General features: G+C 44.2%; 1 protein-coding gene across 9 annotated transcripts in view; it reads left to right on the top strand.

The window, feature by feature from the left end:
• RNF111 (ring finger protein 111) overlaps positions 1 to 15,879 on the top strand; it is a 95,149-nt gene that overhangs the window by 70,745 nt on the left and 8,525 nt on the right. For 7 of the 9 annotated variants that reach the window (XM_075133045.1, XM_075133047.1, XM_075133044.1 and 4 more), the window contains 2 exons: positions 12,404 to 12,496; positions 13,453 to 13,548. In XM_075133045.1, coding sequence (XP_074989146.1) covers positions 12,404 to 12,496; positions 13,453 to 13,548 — 189 coding nt within the window. The remainder of the gene's footprint in view (positions 1 to 12,403; positions 12,497 to 13,452; positions 13,549 to 15,879) is intronic. The other 2 variants (XM_075133049.1, XM_075133048.1) reach the window with 1 other exon arrangement.

Here is a 15,879-nt window from a genome sequence, read left to right as displayed (position 1 = left end):
TAGTTCCACACCAGCTGTTAGGCCCTGATGGCATTGTAATAGTCAGGATTCGAATATGTGCCTCTTGGAAGACAGCTTGTCTCTGTACATCTTGGTCAAGTGTCTTTGGCAGGGACCTTCCCTACCTTCCCTGGGTCTGCTCTATTTGTATGCACTTATGTGCAAATCAAGGAAAGGCTGAGAACCAGTTGAAGGCTTTTCTATTGTAATTGGCCTTACATATTCAGTTTCTCATGTCCCCAGTCCAAGCACCTGCTTGACCCAAACTCTATTTTGAAGTTCCTAAGGCAGAAGTGCAGAGCAGCTTTGAGATGCCAATATGACTGAAGGCTGGCTTCAGAAGCCTTGAGTAATCTACATTCCTCTCCACCTCAAACCCCTAACTTCAGACTCTCCAGATTTGAGTAATAGGAGACACCATGGATCTATCTGGTCATTTATTGATTGAGAGGGATACAGGGTCATTTTAGGCTGTCTATACTACACAGCTTTTAGCAACAGGACTGTGTCGCAATAGCCATGCCGCTAAAAGTCGCGCAGTGTAGCTGCTGTTCACTGGCTCTCCTGCCGATAAAATACTTCTACCCCAATGAGTGGCATTTACGTTGTCGGCAGGAGAGTGCTCCTGCCAACAATGCTCTATTTGCACTGGCACTTGTCATGGCAAAACTTTCATCTTCTAGGGTTTGGGTTTTTTTAGCACTTCTGAAAGACAAAAGTTTTGTTGTTCAATTGCCAGTGTAGGCATAGCCTTAGTGACTACTGATGCTCTGTTTAGAGTAGCAGCCATGTTAGTCTGTATCCGCAAAAAGAACAGGAGTACTTGTGGCACCTTAGAGACGAACAAATTTATTTGAGCATAAGCTTTCATGCTTAGACAGACCCCAACCTGAAGCAAATACTCACCAGCAACCGCACAATAAAAACACTAACCCAGAAACCTACCCTTGCAACAAAGCTCGTTGCCAACTGTGTCCACATATCTATTCAGGGGACACCATCATAGGGCCTAATCTCATCAGCCACACTACCAGAGGCTCGTTCACCTGCACATCCACCAATGTGATATATGCCATCATGTGCCAGCAATGCCCCTCTGCCATGTACATTGGCCAAACCGGACAGTCTCTACGTAAAAGAATAAATGGACACAAATCAGACGTCAAGAATTATAACATTCAAAAACCAAATGGAGAAGTCTTCAGTCTCTTTGGTCACTCGATTACAGAACTAAAAGTCGCAATATTACAACAAAAAAATTTCAAAAACAGACTCCAATGAGAGACTGCTGAATTGGAATTAGTTTGCAAACTGGATACAATTAACTTAGGCTTGAATAAAGACTGGGAGTGGATGTGTCATTCCACAAAGTAAAACGATTTCCTCATGTTTATTTTTCCCCCCTACTGTTCCTCACACGTTATTGTCAACTGCTGGAAATGACCCATCTTGATTATCACTACAAAAGGGTTTTGTTTTTGTTTTTTTGTTTTTCCTCTCTCCTGCTGGTAATAGCTCACCTAAACTGATCATTCTCGTTATAGTGTGTATGGTAATACCCATTGTTTCATGTTCTCTGTGTATTTAAAATCTTCCTACTATATTTTCCACTGAATGCATCCGATGAAGTGGGCTGTAGCCCACGAAAGCTTATGCTCCGATAAATTTGTTAGTCTCTAAGGTGCCACAACTACTCCTGTTCTTGATGCTCTGTTTAGTAACTCTTCTCCCCCTGCCAGCAGCAGCAGTTCTTGGCAGATTCTGCTCTCTCCTATTACACCTATTTTTCTGATTCTTCCTCTTTGTTGAATCTCAGTGGAACTTGCACTGTCTCTTGGGGTTCATCTGCTTGTAAGATCAGAGACCTGGATTCAGGGTTTGGACTCCTCACTATCCCAGATGGTGCAAAGATGCCCTTTCCAGGGCTCTTTGATCTATAAGGCTTTGCAGAGGATCTCCTTATAAGAGACGGAAGAACATATCTGCTGGTAGAGGGGTAGGCAATGTAGCGGCTCAGCTCTAGAACAGTGGTTCTCAAACTTTTTTTTCTGCAGAACACTTGAAAATTGCCAAGGGTCTTGGCGGACCACTTTAATGATCTTTCCAAATGTTGTTTGTATGGTTAGCTAACTATTGTAAAGCACTTTGGATAAAAGCGCTATATAAAAAATACATAATAATTGTTTTTTTGTTCTATAGATAAAAGTACACAACTCATTTTAATATCGTTAGTCTTACCTTTCTAATGCAATGGATGTGCCTTCTCTACCCTGCCATGGCAGCCCCCAAGCTGGAGCTGGGAAGGAAAAGGATCTCTCTTCCCCCCACCGCAGCAGCTCCGAGTTGGGGCTGGGAAGGAGGGCTATCTTTCCTGGGCAGCCACAGCCCTGGAGCTGGGGAAAGTCACCTCTTTCTCTGGCTGCCGCAGTCCTGCATGTCCCAAATTCCTCCCACCGCCTCTTCTCACCCCAGTGCCCCCTCCCCCATTCCCCCCAAGGCCACCATCTCACCTTACATGTGCGTCTCCTCCTCCAGGGTCCAGGCACCTAATTAGTGGAGCCCCGCCTGTGCAGCTCCACTAATTAGGTGGGTGGCCCTTCATTCTCTTTTGTGCGGCCACCCAGGCGCACACCTTAGAGGAAACTATCCACGGACCACAGTTTGAGAAACTCTGTTCTAGAAATTTCCTCTGTGCTGTAGAAGTATTCAGAACCATTGTCTTTGTCGTACCTCTTCAACCCATTAGTTTTTTTGGCCATTGTGTCAGGCTTTTGAGGGTTCTCTGCTACCAAGTCTGCAACTGACATTGGCTTCATCTTCTAGGATGTTGTAGCTTCAATAGATTGGTAGCTTCTGTATTGACTCTGAGATCCAGTCCCAGAGTGGTTGAACCACATGGTTCCACCCTTGAGAGAGGTGAAGAAAACCAGGCCTGTCACCTGAGGGCAGTGATTAAAGTGGTGTGAGGTGGGGGGTATCACAGATCCAGCAGATTTATTCTTTTAAAATCAAGCTGGTTGCTGAAAAACACACTTTAAGAACTATCTTACCAAAGCTGCTGCTCCCCTCACTTTTTTTCAGACCACTTTATGCATTGCCTGAGGAATGCTCTGAAGAAGGACAAAAAGGGGGACTAAAACTCAGATCACCATGTAACTGTGACAGAAGGACTGAGATTTCCCTTCCAACTAGAATACATGCAAATTAGGTGTCTCCCTGGGTAGGGGTTTCAAAGAGCACCAGGGGCCTACTTCAGAAAAGGGTGGGGAAATTACTAGTAGGTAAGTAAATTATACTTTTGACCCTTATGGGCACATGATACTCTATGATCCATTACAGCTGGGAAGTAGGCAGCAGTAAAACAAATCTCCACAAGTGGAAGGGAAACTTAGAAATCAAGAAAGCTGAATCAAAAGGAAAAACAGCTTTTATTTCAGTGTCGGGGAGTTATTTTGTTTTTTAATTCTTCCTTCCTCCCTCTACCATATGAAAGGGTTTTAATTAAGGCAGATTGAGAGAGGGAAGACAGAATCTCATTTTTAAGAGCTTCTTCAGACTAAACATCTATTTTAATTCAGTGTATTCTTATTATATCACTAAAGTCCGGGTAGCAATATGGCAAAACTACCTGAATGAAGCACTGTGCTGTTTTCCTATCTAATGACCACCTCCCTGATTGAGTGAGCCTTCACAGAAGGAGGGATCTTTTATGAACAGTTTTTAAGCCTGGCAAACTCCTGACTATATCTAGCTGGAAACAGTGGATATGGATGCTCTTCATGCCCCTTTAGTCAGCAGTCTAATCATAAATTTAATTTTCTTCAAGTAGTTTTTTCATAAACAATTTGAATGTCTGAACCATATTTAAAGTGTGCAACTGATTGTCCTAGTTGTGCAAGGGCTTAGAATACATAGCTTTCACTTGAACCAATTTAACTTTTGGGGCAGAAAACTGTCCTGAAGGCCTGAGAATCACCTGAGCTGGAAAAAAAAAAATTACACAGGATTACAGTTGGATAAGCCCCTCTAAATTTACTAACTCTCCTGGCCTGTCTAATTGCTAACAGGAAAAAACACTTGCACAGAAAGTATGGGGAACTCCTGTCTATCTTTAAAATAAGAGATTAACTGAAACAACATATCATTCTGTTTGTCTCCTGTGGGTGTCTCTGCACTTAAGGAATTGGAAAGGTGCTGTAAGAAGGGCTAGATGTAGACAAAATATGTTACAAAGCTCCTAACACTTAGGTTCAGATGTTCAGGAAACCTGTCCCAGGACCTCTTGGCTCTGCAGCAGAAATCCAGGAAATTCTTGAGCCCCAGCTTGAACTGGTTTTAGGGCTTCCATGCCGCATGATGGGGCGGCTCCAAAGCTGTACAGACCGTGGAAGTCTGGTATCACCAGCAGCGCACCAAGTAAAACTCACTTTCATGAGACAGCTTGAGTTCAGTGAATTGGCATTTTCCAGTGAAACTCTCATCTGGAAATTTCCAGCCAGCTCTACTAACCACCTCAGCAATGACAGAGCAACCCCCAATGTACTGGGCTACCCTGCCTGATAAACTGATTCTTTTGCTGCTGCCCCCATCTATGACCTGCCCCTTGAAGAGATAGTGGAATGCTACTATTAATCATGCATATATCAGTAAATAAAAATAGATGGAGAGGATAGGGAGAGGGAAGAGGGAACCCCATGCTTGGGGGGAGTGGGGCAGGGGAACACTGGGTTTGTCATGGGAGCCCCCACTTTGGCAAAATGGCTGAGCAAGCCTGGCTGCAGGGGACAGGGATGGCTGGCTGGGGAGGGCACCCTGCGTGGACTGCAATAGAGGGAGGAGGCTCCTACAACGGACAGTGGAGATGGAAGGGGGACAGGTCAGTGCCTGGGGGAGCAGGGTCCCCTGATCCTCCCACTGCAAAACAGCACAGCCACATCCCATTGCCAGCAACTGAGATGGAGAGGATAGCTCGTTGCACTGGGGATTGTCCCCGATACTTTCCACTGCAAAATAGCAACCCCCCTCCCCTGCCACCAGCTGAGGAAGGGAGGAGGAAACCCTCCAGCTTTTCCTCTGCTGCTCCCCTGACCCCAGCTCTCCATCCTCCCCCCCCCCCCCCCCAAATCCCTGTCTTCCAGACCCTTACCCTATGCTCTCCACACAGGCTCTGTCAGGCAGGGCAAGTGGATAGGGCTGTGTGCCCTGAGGCTGTGCTGAAGGGTCCAGGGTCCAGAGGGGAGTGGAAAAATGTGGTTTGGGTGGGGCAATATTCCGCTCCCCCCCCCCATATCTCCATCCTTGCTTTAGCAGGGTGGACTCCACTGCTGTGTTTTCTCATCAAATATTGTTTTGCTGTAGATTCCAGTTTTCAAATCTGGGAGGGACACCAGGGTGGGGGCGGAAGGAGGAGTTAAAAATGACAATGGAAAGAGCTTCTGCCTGGAAGATAGGAGGCTCCGCTATGGCCTGCCCTCCTCCCTCTTTTGATTTGTGGAGACAAGACACTAGGGAGTTAGAGAAGCAATTGGCTCTCAGAACAGCTCATAATGTAATGTCATCAAGTGGAAGCTAGAGAGGTTATTTTAAAAAAACAAAAACAAATAAAAAAAACCACACCACCAAAAAGCCTCCATACTTGTAAAAGGAAGAGGAATAACCCAGTTTTAATGGATCAGAGATTACCAGTAACTACTGTCGATCCAAATAATTGCTCATAGACATCCCTCCCCCCAAACTCCCCCTCTTTTAAGTCACAGCCAAACTCTTTATATTGTCATGTTCAAACTATCAGATCTGTGAGGGAAATATATGTGGTTCTCCAACAGATGCTGCTTTTTTGAGGGAGGGAGGGATCAGTTCTGCAGATAGATGTATGCACATCAAACAAATTTAGCTTTATACTGGCAATTATACTGAGTTACATTTACTGGTAAGTAACCTTTGTAAACAATTCATCATGAATGTTACATAACAGTTTAGCGGCATACACTTAGCCCTGGTCTACACTTCGGGGTTAGGTTGAATTTAGTCACGTTCGGTCGATTTTAAAATGGATGCATCCACACAACCAACCCCGTTCCGTTGACTTAAAGGGCTCTTAAAATTGACTTCTGTACTTCTCTCTGGTGAGGGGAGTAGCGCGAAAATCAACCTTGTTGGGTCGAATTTGGAGTAGTGCAGACGCAAATTGACTGTATTGGCCTCCGGGAGCTACCCCAGAGTGCTCCATTGTGACTGCTCTGGACAGCACTTTGAACTCCAATGCACTAGCCAGGTACACAGGAAAAGCCCTGGGTACTTTATTTCCTGTTTGGTCAGCGTGACGCTCCATCATCTCAGGCATTGGCACCCTGACAGCAGGATTGTCTGGCTATGTAGACTCCCTCCTTAGGCCCTATGCTACCAGCACTCCCAGCTATCTTCAAGACACCACTGACTTCCTGAGGAAACTACAATCCATCAGTGATCTTCCTGAAAACACCATCCTGGTGACTATGGATGTAGAAGCCCTCTACACCAACATTCCACACAAAGATGGACTACAAGCCGTCAGGAACAGTATCCCAGATAATGTCACGGCAAACCTGGTGGCTGAAGTTTGTGACTTTGTCCTCACCCATAAGTATTTCACGTTTGGAGACAATGTATACCTTCAGATCAGTGGCACTGCTGTGGGTACCCGTATGGCCTCACAGTATGCCAACATTTTCATGGCGGACTAAGAACAACGCTCCCTCAGCTCTCGTCCCCTAATGCCCCTACTCACGCTATTTTGATGACATCTTCATCATCTGGACCCATGGAAAAGAAGCCCTTGAGGAATTCCACCATGATTTCAACAATTTCCATCCCACCATCAACCTCAGCCTGGACCAGTCCACACAAGAGATCCACTTTCTGGACACTACGGAGCTAATAAGCTATGGTCACATAACACCACCCTATACCGGAAGCTTACTGACCACTATGCCTACCAACATGCCTCCAGCTTTCATCCAGACCACACCACATGATCCATTGTCTACAGCCAAGCCCTACGATACAACCGCATTTGCTCCAACTCCTCAGACAGAGACAAACACCTACAAGATCTCTATCAAGCGCTCTTACAACTACAGTACCCACCTGCTGAAATGAAGAAACAGATTGACAGAGCCAGAAGAGTACCCAGAAGTCACCTACTACAGGACAGGCCCAACAAAGAAAATAACAGAATGCTACTAGCCATCACCTTCAGCCCTCAACTAAAACCTCTCCAACGCATCATCAAGGATCTACAACCTATCCTGAAGGATGACCCATCACTCTCACAGATCGTGGGAGAGAGGCCAGTCCTTGCTTACACAGACAGCCCCCCAACCTGAAGCAAATACTCACCAGCAACCCCAGACCACACAACAGAACCACTAACCCACAAACCTATCCTTGCAACAAAGCTTGTTGCCAACTGTGTCCACATATCTATTCAGGGGACACCATCATAGGGCCTAATCACATCAGCCACCCTATCAGAGGCTCGTTCACCTGCACATCTACCAATGTGATATATGCCATCATGTGCCAGCAATGCTCCTCTGCCATGTACATTGGTCAAACTGGACAGTCTCTATGTAAAAGAATAAATGGACACAAATCAGACGTCAAGAAGTATAACATTCAAAGACCAATCGGAGAACACGTCAGTCTCTTTGGTCACTCGATTACAGACCTAAAAGTTGAAATTCTTCAACAAAAAAACTTCAGAAACAGACTCCAAGGAGAGACTGCTGAATTGGAATTAGTTTGCAAACTGGATACAATTAACTTAGGCTTGAATAGAGACTGGGAGTGGATGGGTCATTGCAGAAAGTAAAACTATTTCCCCATGGTTATTCCCTCCCCCCACCCCCCACTGTTCCTCAGACGTTCTTGTCAACTGCTGGAAATGGCCCACCTTGATTATCACTACAAAAGGTTTCTCCCCCCCACCCCGCTCTCCTGCTGGTAATAACTCACCTTAAGTGATCACTCTTGTTACAGTGTGTATGGTAACACCCATTGTTTCATGTTCTCTATGTATATAAATCTTCCCACTCTATTTTCCACTGAATGCATCTGCAGCTGTAGCTCACAAAGCTTATGCTCAAATAAATGTGTTAGTCTCTAAGGTGCCACAAGTACTCCTTTTCTTTCAGCAGCACAGGTGACCATCCAGTCCCCCCTGCCCTAGAATCGTAGAGCATAGAATGTTTCTACACTCCCCCTATCATCTCCATCCCTGAGGTTATTGCAGATTAGAAGGCGAAAAAAAGCACTCGTGATGACATGTTTTCCGAGCTCATGTGGTCCTCCCGCACAGATAGGGCACAGCTTAATGCATGGAGGTATTCAGTGGTAGAGGCCAGGGAAGAATTAAGTGAGCGCGAAGAGCAGAGGCAGGACGCGATGCTGAGGCTAAAGGGAGAGCAAACGGACATGATGAAGTGTCTGTTGGAGCTGCAGGAAAGCCAACAAGAGCACAGACCCCCGCTGCATCCATTGTTTTACTGCCTGCCCTCCTCCCCATGTTCCATAGCCGCCTCACTCAGACACCCAAGAACACGGGGCGGAAAGGCTCCGGGCACCCAGCCACTCCACTCCAGAGGATGGTCCAAGCAACAGAAGGTTGTCATTCAAACAGTTTGATTTTTAGTGTGGCTACAATAAGTAATGTGGCCTTGTCCTTCCCTCTTCCCCCACCCCACCTGGGTTACCTTGTCCGTTATCTTTTTTTTTTTTTTTGATTAATAAAGAGAGAATGCATGGGTTTCAAAACAATAGTTACTTTATTGCGAAGGGGGGAGAGTGGCTTACAGGGAATTAAAATCAACAAAGGCAGCGGGTTTGCATCAAGGAGAAGCACACACAGCTGTCACACCAAAGCCTTGCCAGTCATGAAACTGGTTTTCAAAGCCTCTCTGATGCGCAGTGCCTTGCTGTGCTCTTCTAATCGCCCTGGTGTCTGGCTGCTCAAAATCGGACGCCAGGCGATTTGCCTCAACCTCCCACCCCTCCATAAACGTCTCCCCCTTACTCTCACAGACATTATGGAGCATACAGCAAGCAGCAATAACAGTGGGAATGTTGGTTGCACTGAGGTCTGACCTAGTCACCAAACAGCGCCAGCAAGCTTTTAAACGTCCAAAGGCACATTCAACCACCATTCTGCTCTTGCTCAGCCTGTAGTTGAACTGCTCCTTACTACCGTCCAGGCTTCGTGAGCCATGGGAGCAAGGGGTAGGCTGGGGTAGGTGCGACCGCATGGTGCTAGCGGCTGGGAGAGCAGCCTGAGGCAGAAGCCTCCAGGCCGCATGATATTCCAGGCAGGACTGAATCTCCATGAGTCAAAACTTAAAGAAAAGAATGATCTAGAGTCTCTGGCTCCCATTCAGTGCTCTAAGAGAAAGATAGCCATGTCTGTCCAGGCGCCCCTGGTCGACCTCACTGAGGTCTGCCAGGAGCACCCAGGAGACGTGCGACATCTGTTAGTAGCAATGCAGTATCACGTCTGCCAGCAGCACTCAAAGATGTACCATGACAGTGAGCTGAGCGAGCTCCGTTCTTGCCGTGGTATGGCGTCTGCACAGGTAACCCAGGAAAAAAGGCGTGAAACGATTGTCTGCCATTGTTTTCACGAAGGGAGGGAGGCCTGCCGACATGTACCCAAAACCACCAGCAACAATGTTTTTGCCTCATCAGGCATTGGGAGCTTAACCCAGTATTCCAATGGGCAGCGGAGACTGCGGGAACTGTGGGATAGCTACTTACAGTGCACCTGTCTGTAAGTCAATGCTAGCCACGGTAGTGAGGACGCACTCCGCCAACTTAATGCGCTTAGTGTGGACATACACAATCGACTATATAAAATCAGTTTCTAAAAATCGACTTCTATAAAATCAACCTAATTTCGTAGTGTAGACATACCCGTAGACGGATCCACTCTGGAATCATACCTTCTAGGCTTTTGAGTCTCCTTGTTAATAAGAATTGAGGATGGGGGCTTTTTACATTATATTAGTCTTGAAATATTTGCTAGTCTGAGGTTCCTGTTCAGTTGCATATTTACAGAGAACTCTCCTTCTATGCTATGCTCCCCTGGAAGCCTGGCACTGGGAGGCCTGTCAATTTATAGTAAATATTCCAGTATACCATGTATGAGTGTGAGTGTGTTTTTTTTTTTACATTGGCAACAACTCCTATCTCATTACTTGATAAGCACACTTAAATATTTGAACAAAAAATATATTCTCAAAGTGAACTGGTACAAATAAAATCATTGTTGCTGTTGCCAAAGCATTTAAAGTTACCTATCCATAGATCCCTACCAAATTCATGGTCCATTTTGGTCAATTTCACGGACATAGGATTTAAAAAATAGTAAATTTCCTGATTTCAGCTATTTAAATCCGATCGCTGTGTTGTAATTATGGGGGTCCTGATCCAAAAAGAAGTTGTGGGATGGTTGAAGGGGAGGAGGGTGTTACTGCAGGGTAGGTTGCAGTACTGCTACCCTTACTTTTGTGTTGCCTTCAGAGCTGGGCAGCCAGGAGCCCAACTCTGAAGGCAGAGCTGCCACCACCAGCAGCAGCACAGAAGTAAGGATGGCATGGTATGGTATTGCCACCCTTACTTCTCTGCTGCTGCCTGCAAAGCAGGGCCCTCAGTCAGCAGCTGCCACTCTCCGGCCACCCAGCTCTGAAGGCAGCAGCACAGAAGTAAGGGTGGCATGGTATGGTATTGCCAGCCTTAGTTCTGCGCTGCTCTTGGCGGATGCTGCCTTGAAAGCTGGGTGCCCAGGCAACAGCTGCTGCTCTCCAGCCACGCAGCTCTGAAAGCAGCTCAGAAGTAAGGGTGGCAATACCACGATTCCTTCTAAAATAACCTTGCAACTCCCCTGCAATTCCCTTTTGGGTCAAGACCCCCAATTTGAGAAAATCTGATCTCCCCTCTGAAATTGGTATAGTACACAGTAAAAGTGCACAAAAGAGCAGTTTTCACGGGGGGGGGGACCAGATTTCATGGTCCGTGACACGTTTTTCATGGCTGTGAATTTGGTAGGGCCCTACGTATCCATAAAGCTTTTTTTTATGCAGTCCATACAACAAAATATTTTTGAATCATTGTGGCTAGAAAGAGGCAGTTTAGCGATTTGTCATGGCATATTGTCCATGCCATAACTATCTTAAAGGTGACGTTGATTAGTTCCACTTAGTCACATTACATATTTTATAAATTTGAACAGAAGTGATCGAATGAAATCTTTGTTAAACCTTGCTTGAATGTACTTCCCGCTAATAAAAACAAAAAGGTCATGGAAGTATTCAGCATAAAAGTGAAAGTTTAAATTCTCCATGGTATCATCTTGCATTACTGATTTGCTGAAGACTTACCAGCCACTACTTACAGCAGTCAGGAAGGTGCTAGCTGACTCTTGGAAATACTGCTTTCCCCTCCATAAAGTTAAACATAACTTCTGTGCTTACTACTCCTCAAGATCTTTAGGCAGATATTGCTCATTCTGGGGGCTTGACTCAGTTTTCATTTTAGCTTGGCTGCTCACTTTTAAGGTGAGATGAACGATTTTTATCCTCTTGATAAGCCATGACAAGAACAGTTTTTATAAAAAGTGTTAAGGATGTGCTTTCAAAATAAGGTCAGGACTGTTATTCATACATAGTACAGTAGTACTTAAGGAGACTAGTTGGGATTGGCTCCCAGTGTGCTAGGCACTGTATAAACATTCATATAATCCCTGTTCCAAGGAGCTTACAATTTAGGTTATTTGGGTTGCATTTTAAAGGCTTACCTAAACTTTGGGTGTTATATCTTGGATTTGCCATTGTAAATTTTAAGAACTGTATTCAAAAATGTATTAGGTTGCTTGGATGAGATAAGAATATTGACCATTGTTATGGAGTGAGTGTTTATCTTGATTTTTATGTAATATCTAAAGTTTAATGGTTGAGATGCTACAGCAGGTTTGATAGTGATTTAATACATCAGTTTTAGGCGTTGGGTTTACCAAAGTCCGAAAATATTTGAGTGTTTATTATACAGATCAGGTTGAGATTGTGAGAGAATTGACAAGGTTTAAAGTATTTGATACATTATGCAGAAGGTGGAGAGAACCATAATAGAAGAGCATCTAGTCTCCCATAAGGGTTCTTGCTTCTGGTTATATTAGAGAGCACTAAAATAAGGAAGCTCATTGTGGTTTTTCAGTACTTATTAGTTGGATTTGTATGTGCTAGTTCAAGTTGGGCAGTATAAATGATGAGACTGAGTGACTTCAATAAAAGCAAAAGGATCTTATATTTTGCAACATGAACAGTAGAATACTGAAACTGTTCTGAATAGGTTTAACTTACGTCTGCTATTTGAATAGGTTCCAGACATGGCGGGCTACCCTCACATCCGTTACATTTCATCGGGATTGGATGGAACATCATTCAGAGGCCCTTTCAGGGGCAATTTTGAGGTTTGTAATAGAATAAACATAGATATATGCCAAAATGTGTTGAGGGAATGAGGGGAGGGTACGCTGCAGGATTAGCCCTGCATATGGATGTAAAATAAATAAATGTATAGAAAATGCCCTTAATTTTTAGAATGACTTTTGGCTGTTATCACAGACTAGGAGCAGAATGGATACTAAAAGTGAGTGAATTGTAACTGAAAAAAGTTAGTCAATAAAAGGTGCCTTTTTCCTGGACAAGGTGGCATTAGGTGGCTATTAACTGACACTACATCTAGCTGTTACGATAAATAGGATGTCATACATTCCAAGACAGTGGTGAAAGGTACTGGTGCCTCTAAACAACTGAGATCCACCTCATCAGAATGAAACTTGGCAACTTTGACAGTGCTGTCCTCAATTTATCATGTAGTACAGGAACTGAAGCTGTAAATATGGTATCAGATGCAGAGAGTTAATGAACTAGTCCACTGGGGAGGAAAAAAAAAACCTTCAGTGAGAGCTCATGGTTCTAATAAATTTGTATTGCTGGAGAATAAGAAATCAGTCACTGTATATCTGTTGTCTCTTTCAAGCCTTAATGACTGTTAGGAAGCAAATATATTCGAATAGCATTTTAATTATATTTTCCTCACTAGAGACACGAGTATTTATGAACATACCAACCAGTCATTTCTAGATTATAAAAACAGTTGCCAGTTTTTAGGCGTAAAACAATATTTTCCTATCTCTTAAAGCGACAAAAAGTGCTGTTTATCTTTATTCAGAAAGCCCCAACTTTTCCTGCACATCGTAGATTTAATTGTAATCCTGCCACTCTCAGGTAAATTGTCTGAGAGTGAATAAGTTGGAGAACTAATGGTGTTGACTGGTATATCATTCTGTGGATAGAATAAAACTAACAACTGTTTAGCTACTGATATGTCATAGTTCTTACCATGGTTATCCCTTGACTTCAGGAGTTGATTCACTTGGAAGAGCGACTAGGCAATGTTAATCGTGGAGCCTCCCAGGGAACTATTGAAAGGTGCACGTATCCACACAAATACAAAAAGGTGAGGATATCTCTACATTTGTATGTTTACTTTTGCAGATATACTAAATATTACCACTTGCAGTGTTACTAAAGGGCACTTGTCTTCTATATGCTCCTAACCTAAAGTTTTGTAAGAAAATTTTATCTCAAAGTTACTGCTATTTTGAGAATGACACCCAGACTTTTTACCTTCGTTATGGACTTTTCTCCATCCCAGTTTTTGGTTAATGTCTGAATGAGGAGCAAGTACTATTTAACTGAATTTAATTTTTCTTTCTTGTTTTAAGATTAATTCCAAATTCCTCAGAATACAAAAAAAAAAACAAAAAACCTAAAGATATGGGCGAAGCTTCATTTTTTTTTTAAAGAAAAAAGTTAGTCCAGTTAATGAAAAGGCAACTTATAAACATGTCCATACATCTGGGCAAAAGTTATTTGTTTGCATTTAGAGCAAGGAATGACCCATATATTATTGTAGATATGTAGGAAATTAAGAAACAGTGCCCTGCTGGGCTATGTGGAACACTATAACACAAATGTAAAGGATGAAAGCCCATAGGTTTAGAGAAAAGGAGTACTTGTGGAACCTTAGATACTAACAAATTTATTTGAGCATAAGCTTTCGTGAGCTACAGCTCAATTCATCGGATGCATTCAGTGGAAAATATAGTGGGGAGATTTATATACCCAGAGAACATGAAACAATGGGTGTTATCATACACACTGTAACGAGAGTGATCACTCAAGGTGAGCTATTACCAGCAAGGGTGGGGGGGGAACCTTTTGTAGCGATAATCAAGGTGGGCCATTTCCAGCAGTTGACAAGAACGTCTGAGGAACAGCAGGCAGGGGAGAGGAATAAACATGGGGAAATAGTATTACTTTGTGTAATGACCCATCCACTCCCAGTCTTCATTCAAGCCTAAGTTAATTTTATCCAGTTTGCAAACTAATTCCAATTCAGCAGTCTCTCCTTGGAGTCTGTTTTTGAAGGTTTTTTGTTGAAGAATTGCCACTTTTAGGTCTGTAGTCGAGTGACCAAAGAGATTGAAGTGTTCTCCGACTGGGTTTTGAATGTTATACTTCTTGACGTCTGATTTGTGTCCATTGATTCTTTTACGTAGAGACTGTCCAGTTTGGCCAACGTACATGGCAGAGGGGCATTGCTGGCACATGATGGCATATATCACATTGGTAGATGTGCAGGTGAACGAGCCTCTGATAGGTTGGCTGATGTGATTAGGTCCTGTGATGGTGTCCCCTGAATAGATATGTGGACACAGTTGGCAACAAGCTTTGTTGCAAGGATAGGTTTGTGGGTTAGTGGTTCTGTTGTGTGGTCTGGGGTTGCTGGTGAGTATTTGCTTCAGGTTGGGGGGCTGTCTGTGTAAGCAAGGATTGGCCTCTCTCCCACGATCTGTGAGAGTGATGGGTCATCCTTCAGGATAGGTTGTAGATCCTTGATGATGCGTTGGAGAGGTTTTAGTTGAGGGCTGAAGGTGATGGCTAGTAGCATTCTGTTATTTTCTTTGTTGGGCCTGTCCTGTAGTAGGTGACTTCTGGGTACTCTTCTGGCTCTGTCAGTCTGTTTCTTCACTTCAGCAGGTGGGTACTGTAGTTGTAAGAACGCTTGATAGAGATCTTGTAGGTGTTTGTCTCTGTCTGAGGGGTTGGAGCAAATGTGGTTGTATCATAGGGCTTGGCTGTGGACAATGGATCATGTGGTGTGGTCTGGATGAAAGCTGGAGGCATGTCGGTAGGCATAGTGGTCAGTAGGTTTCCGGTATAGGGTGGTGTTTATGTGACCATAGCTTATTAGCACCGTAGTGTCCAGGAAGTGGATCTCTTATGTGGACTGGTCCAGGCTGAGGTTGATGGTGGGATGGAAATTGTTGACATCATGGTGGAATTCCTCAAGGGCTTCTTTTCCATGGGTCCAGATGATGATGTCATCAATGTAGTGCAAGTAGAGTAGGGACATTAGGGGATGAGAGCTGAGGAACCGTTGTTCTAAGTCAGCCATGAAAATGTTGGCATACAGTGGGGCCATGTGGGTACCCATAGCAGTGCCGCTAATTTGAAGATCTACATTGTCCCCAAATGTGAAATAGTTATGGGTGAGGACAAAGTCACAAAGTTCAGCCACCAGGTTTGCCGTGACATTATCGGGGATACTGTTCCTGACGGCTTGTAGTCCATCTTTGTGTGGAATGTTGGTGTAGAGGGCTTTCTATATCCATAGTCGCCAGGATGGTGTTTTCAGGAAGATCACTGATGGATTGTAGTTTCCTCAGGAAGTCAGTGGTGTCTCGAAGATAGCTGGGAGTGCTGATAGCATAGGGCCTGAGGA

This window comes from Caretta caretta, chromosome 10 (assembly GCF_965140235.1).
Source record: "Caretta caretta isolate rCarCar2 chromosome 10, rCarCar1.hap1, whole genome shotgun sequence".
In the NCBI taxonomy this organism is placed as follows: Eukaryota; Metazoa; Chordata; order Testudines; family Cheloniidae; genus Caretta; species Caretta caretta.
The sequence above is the reverse complement of the archived record's forward strand: the minus strand, read 5'-3'. Positions and strand labels throughout refer to the sequence as shown.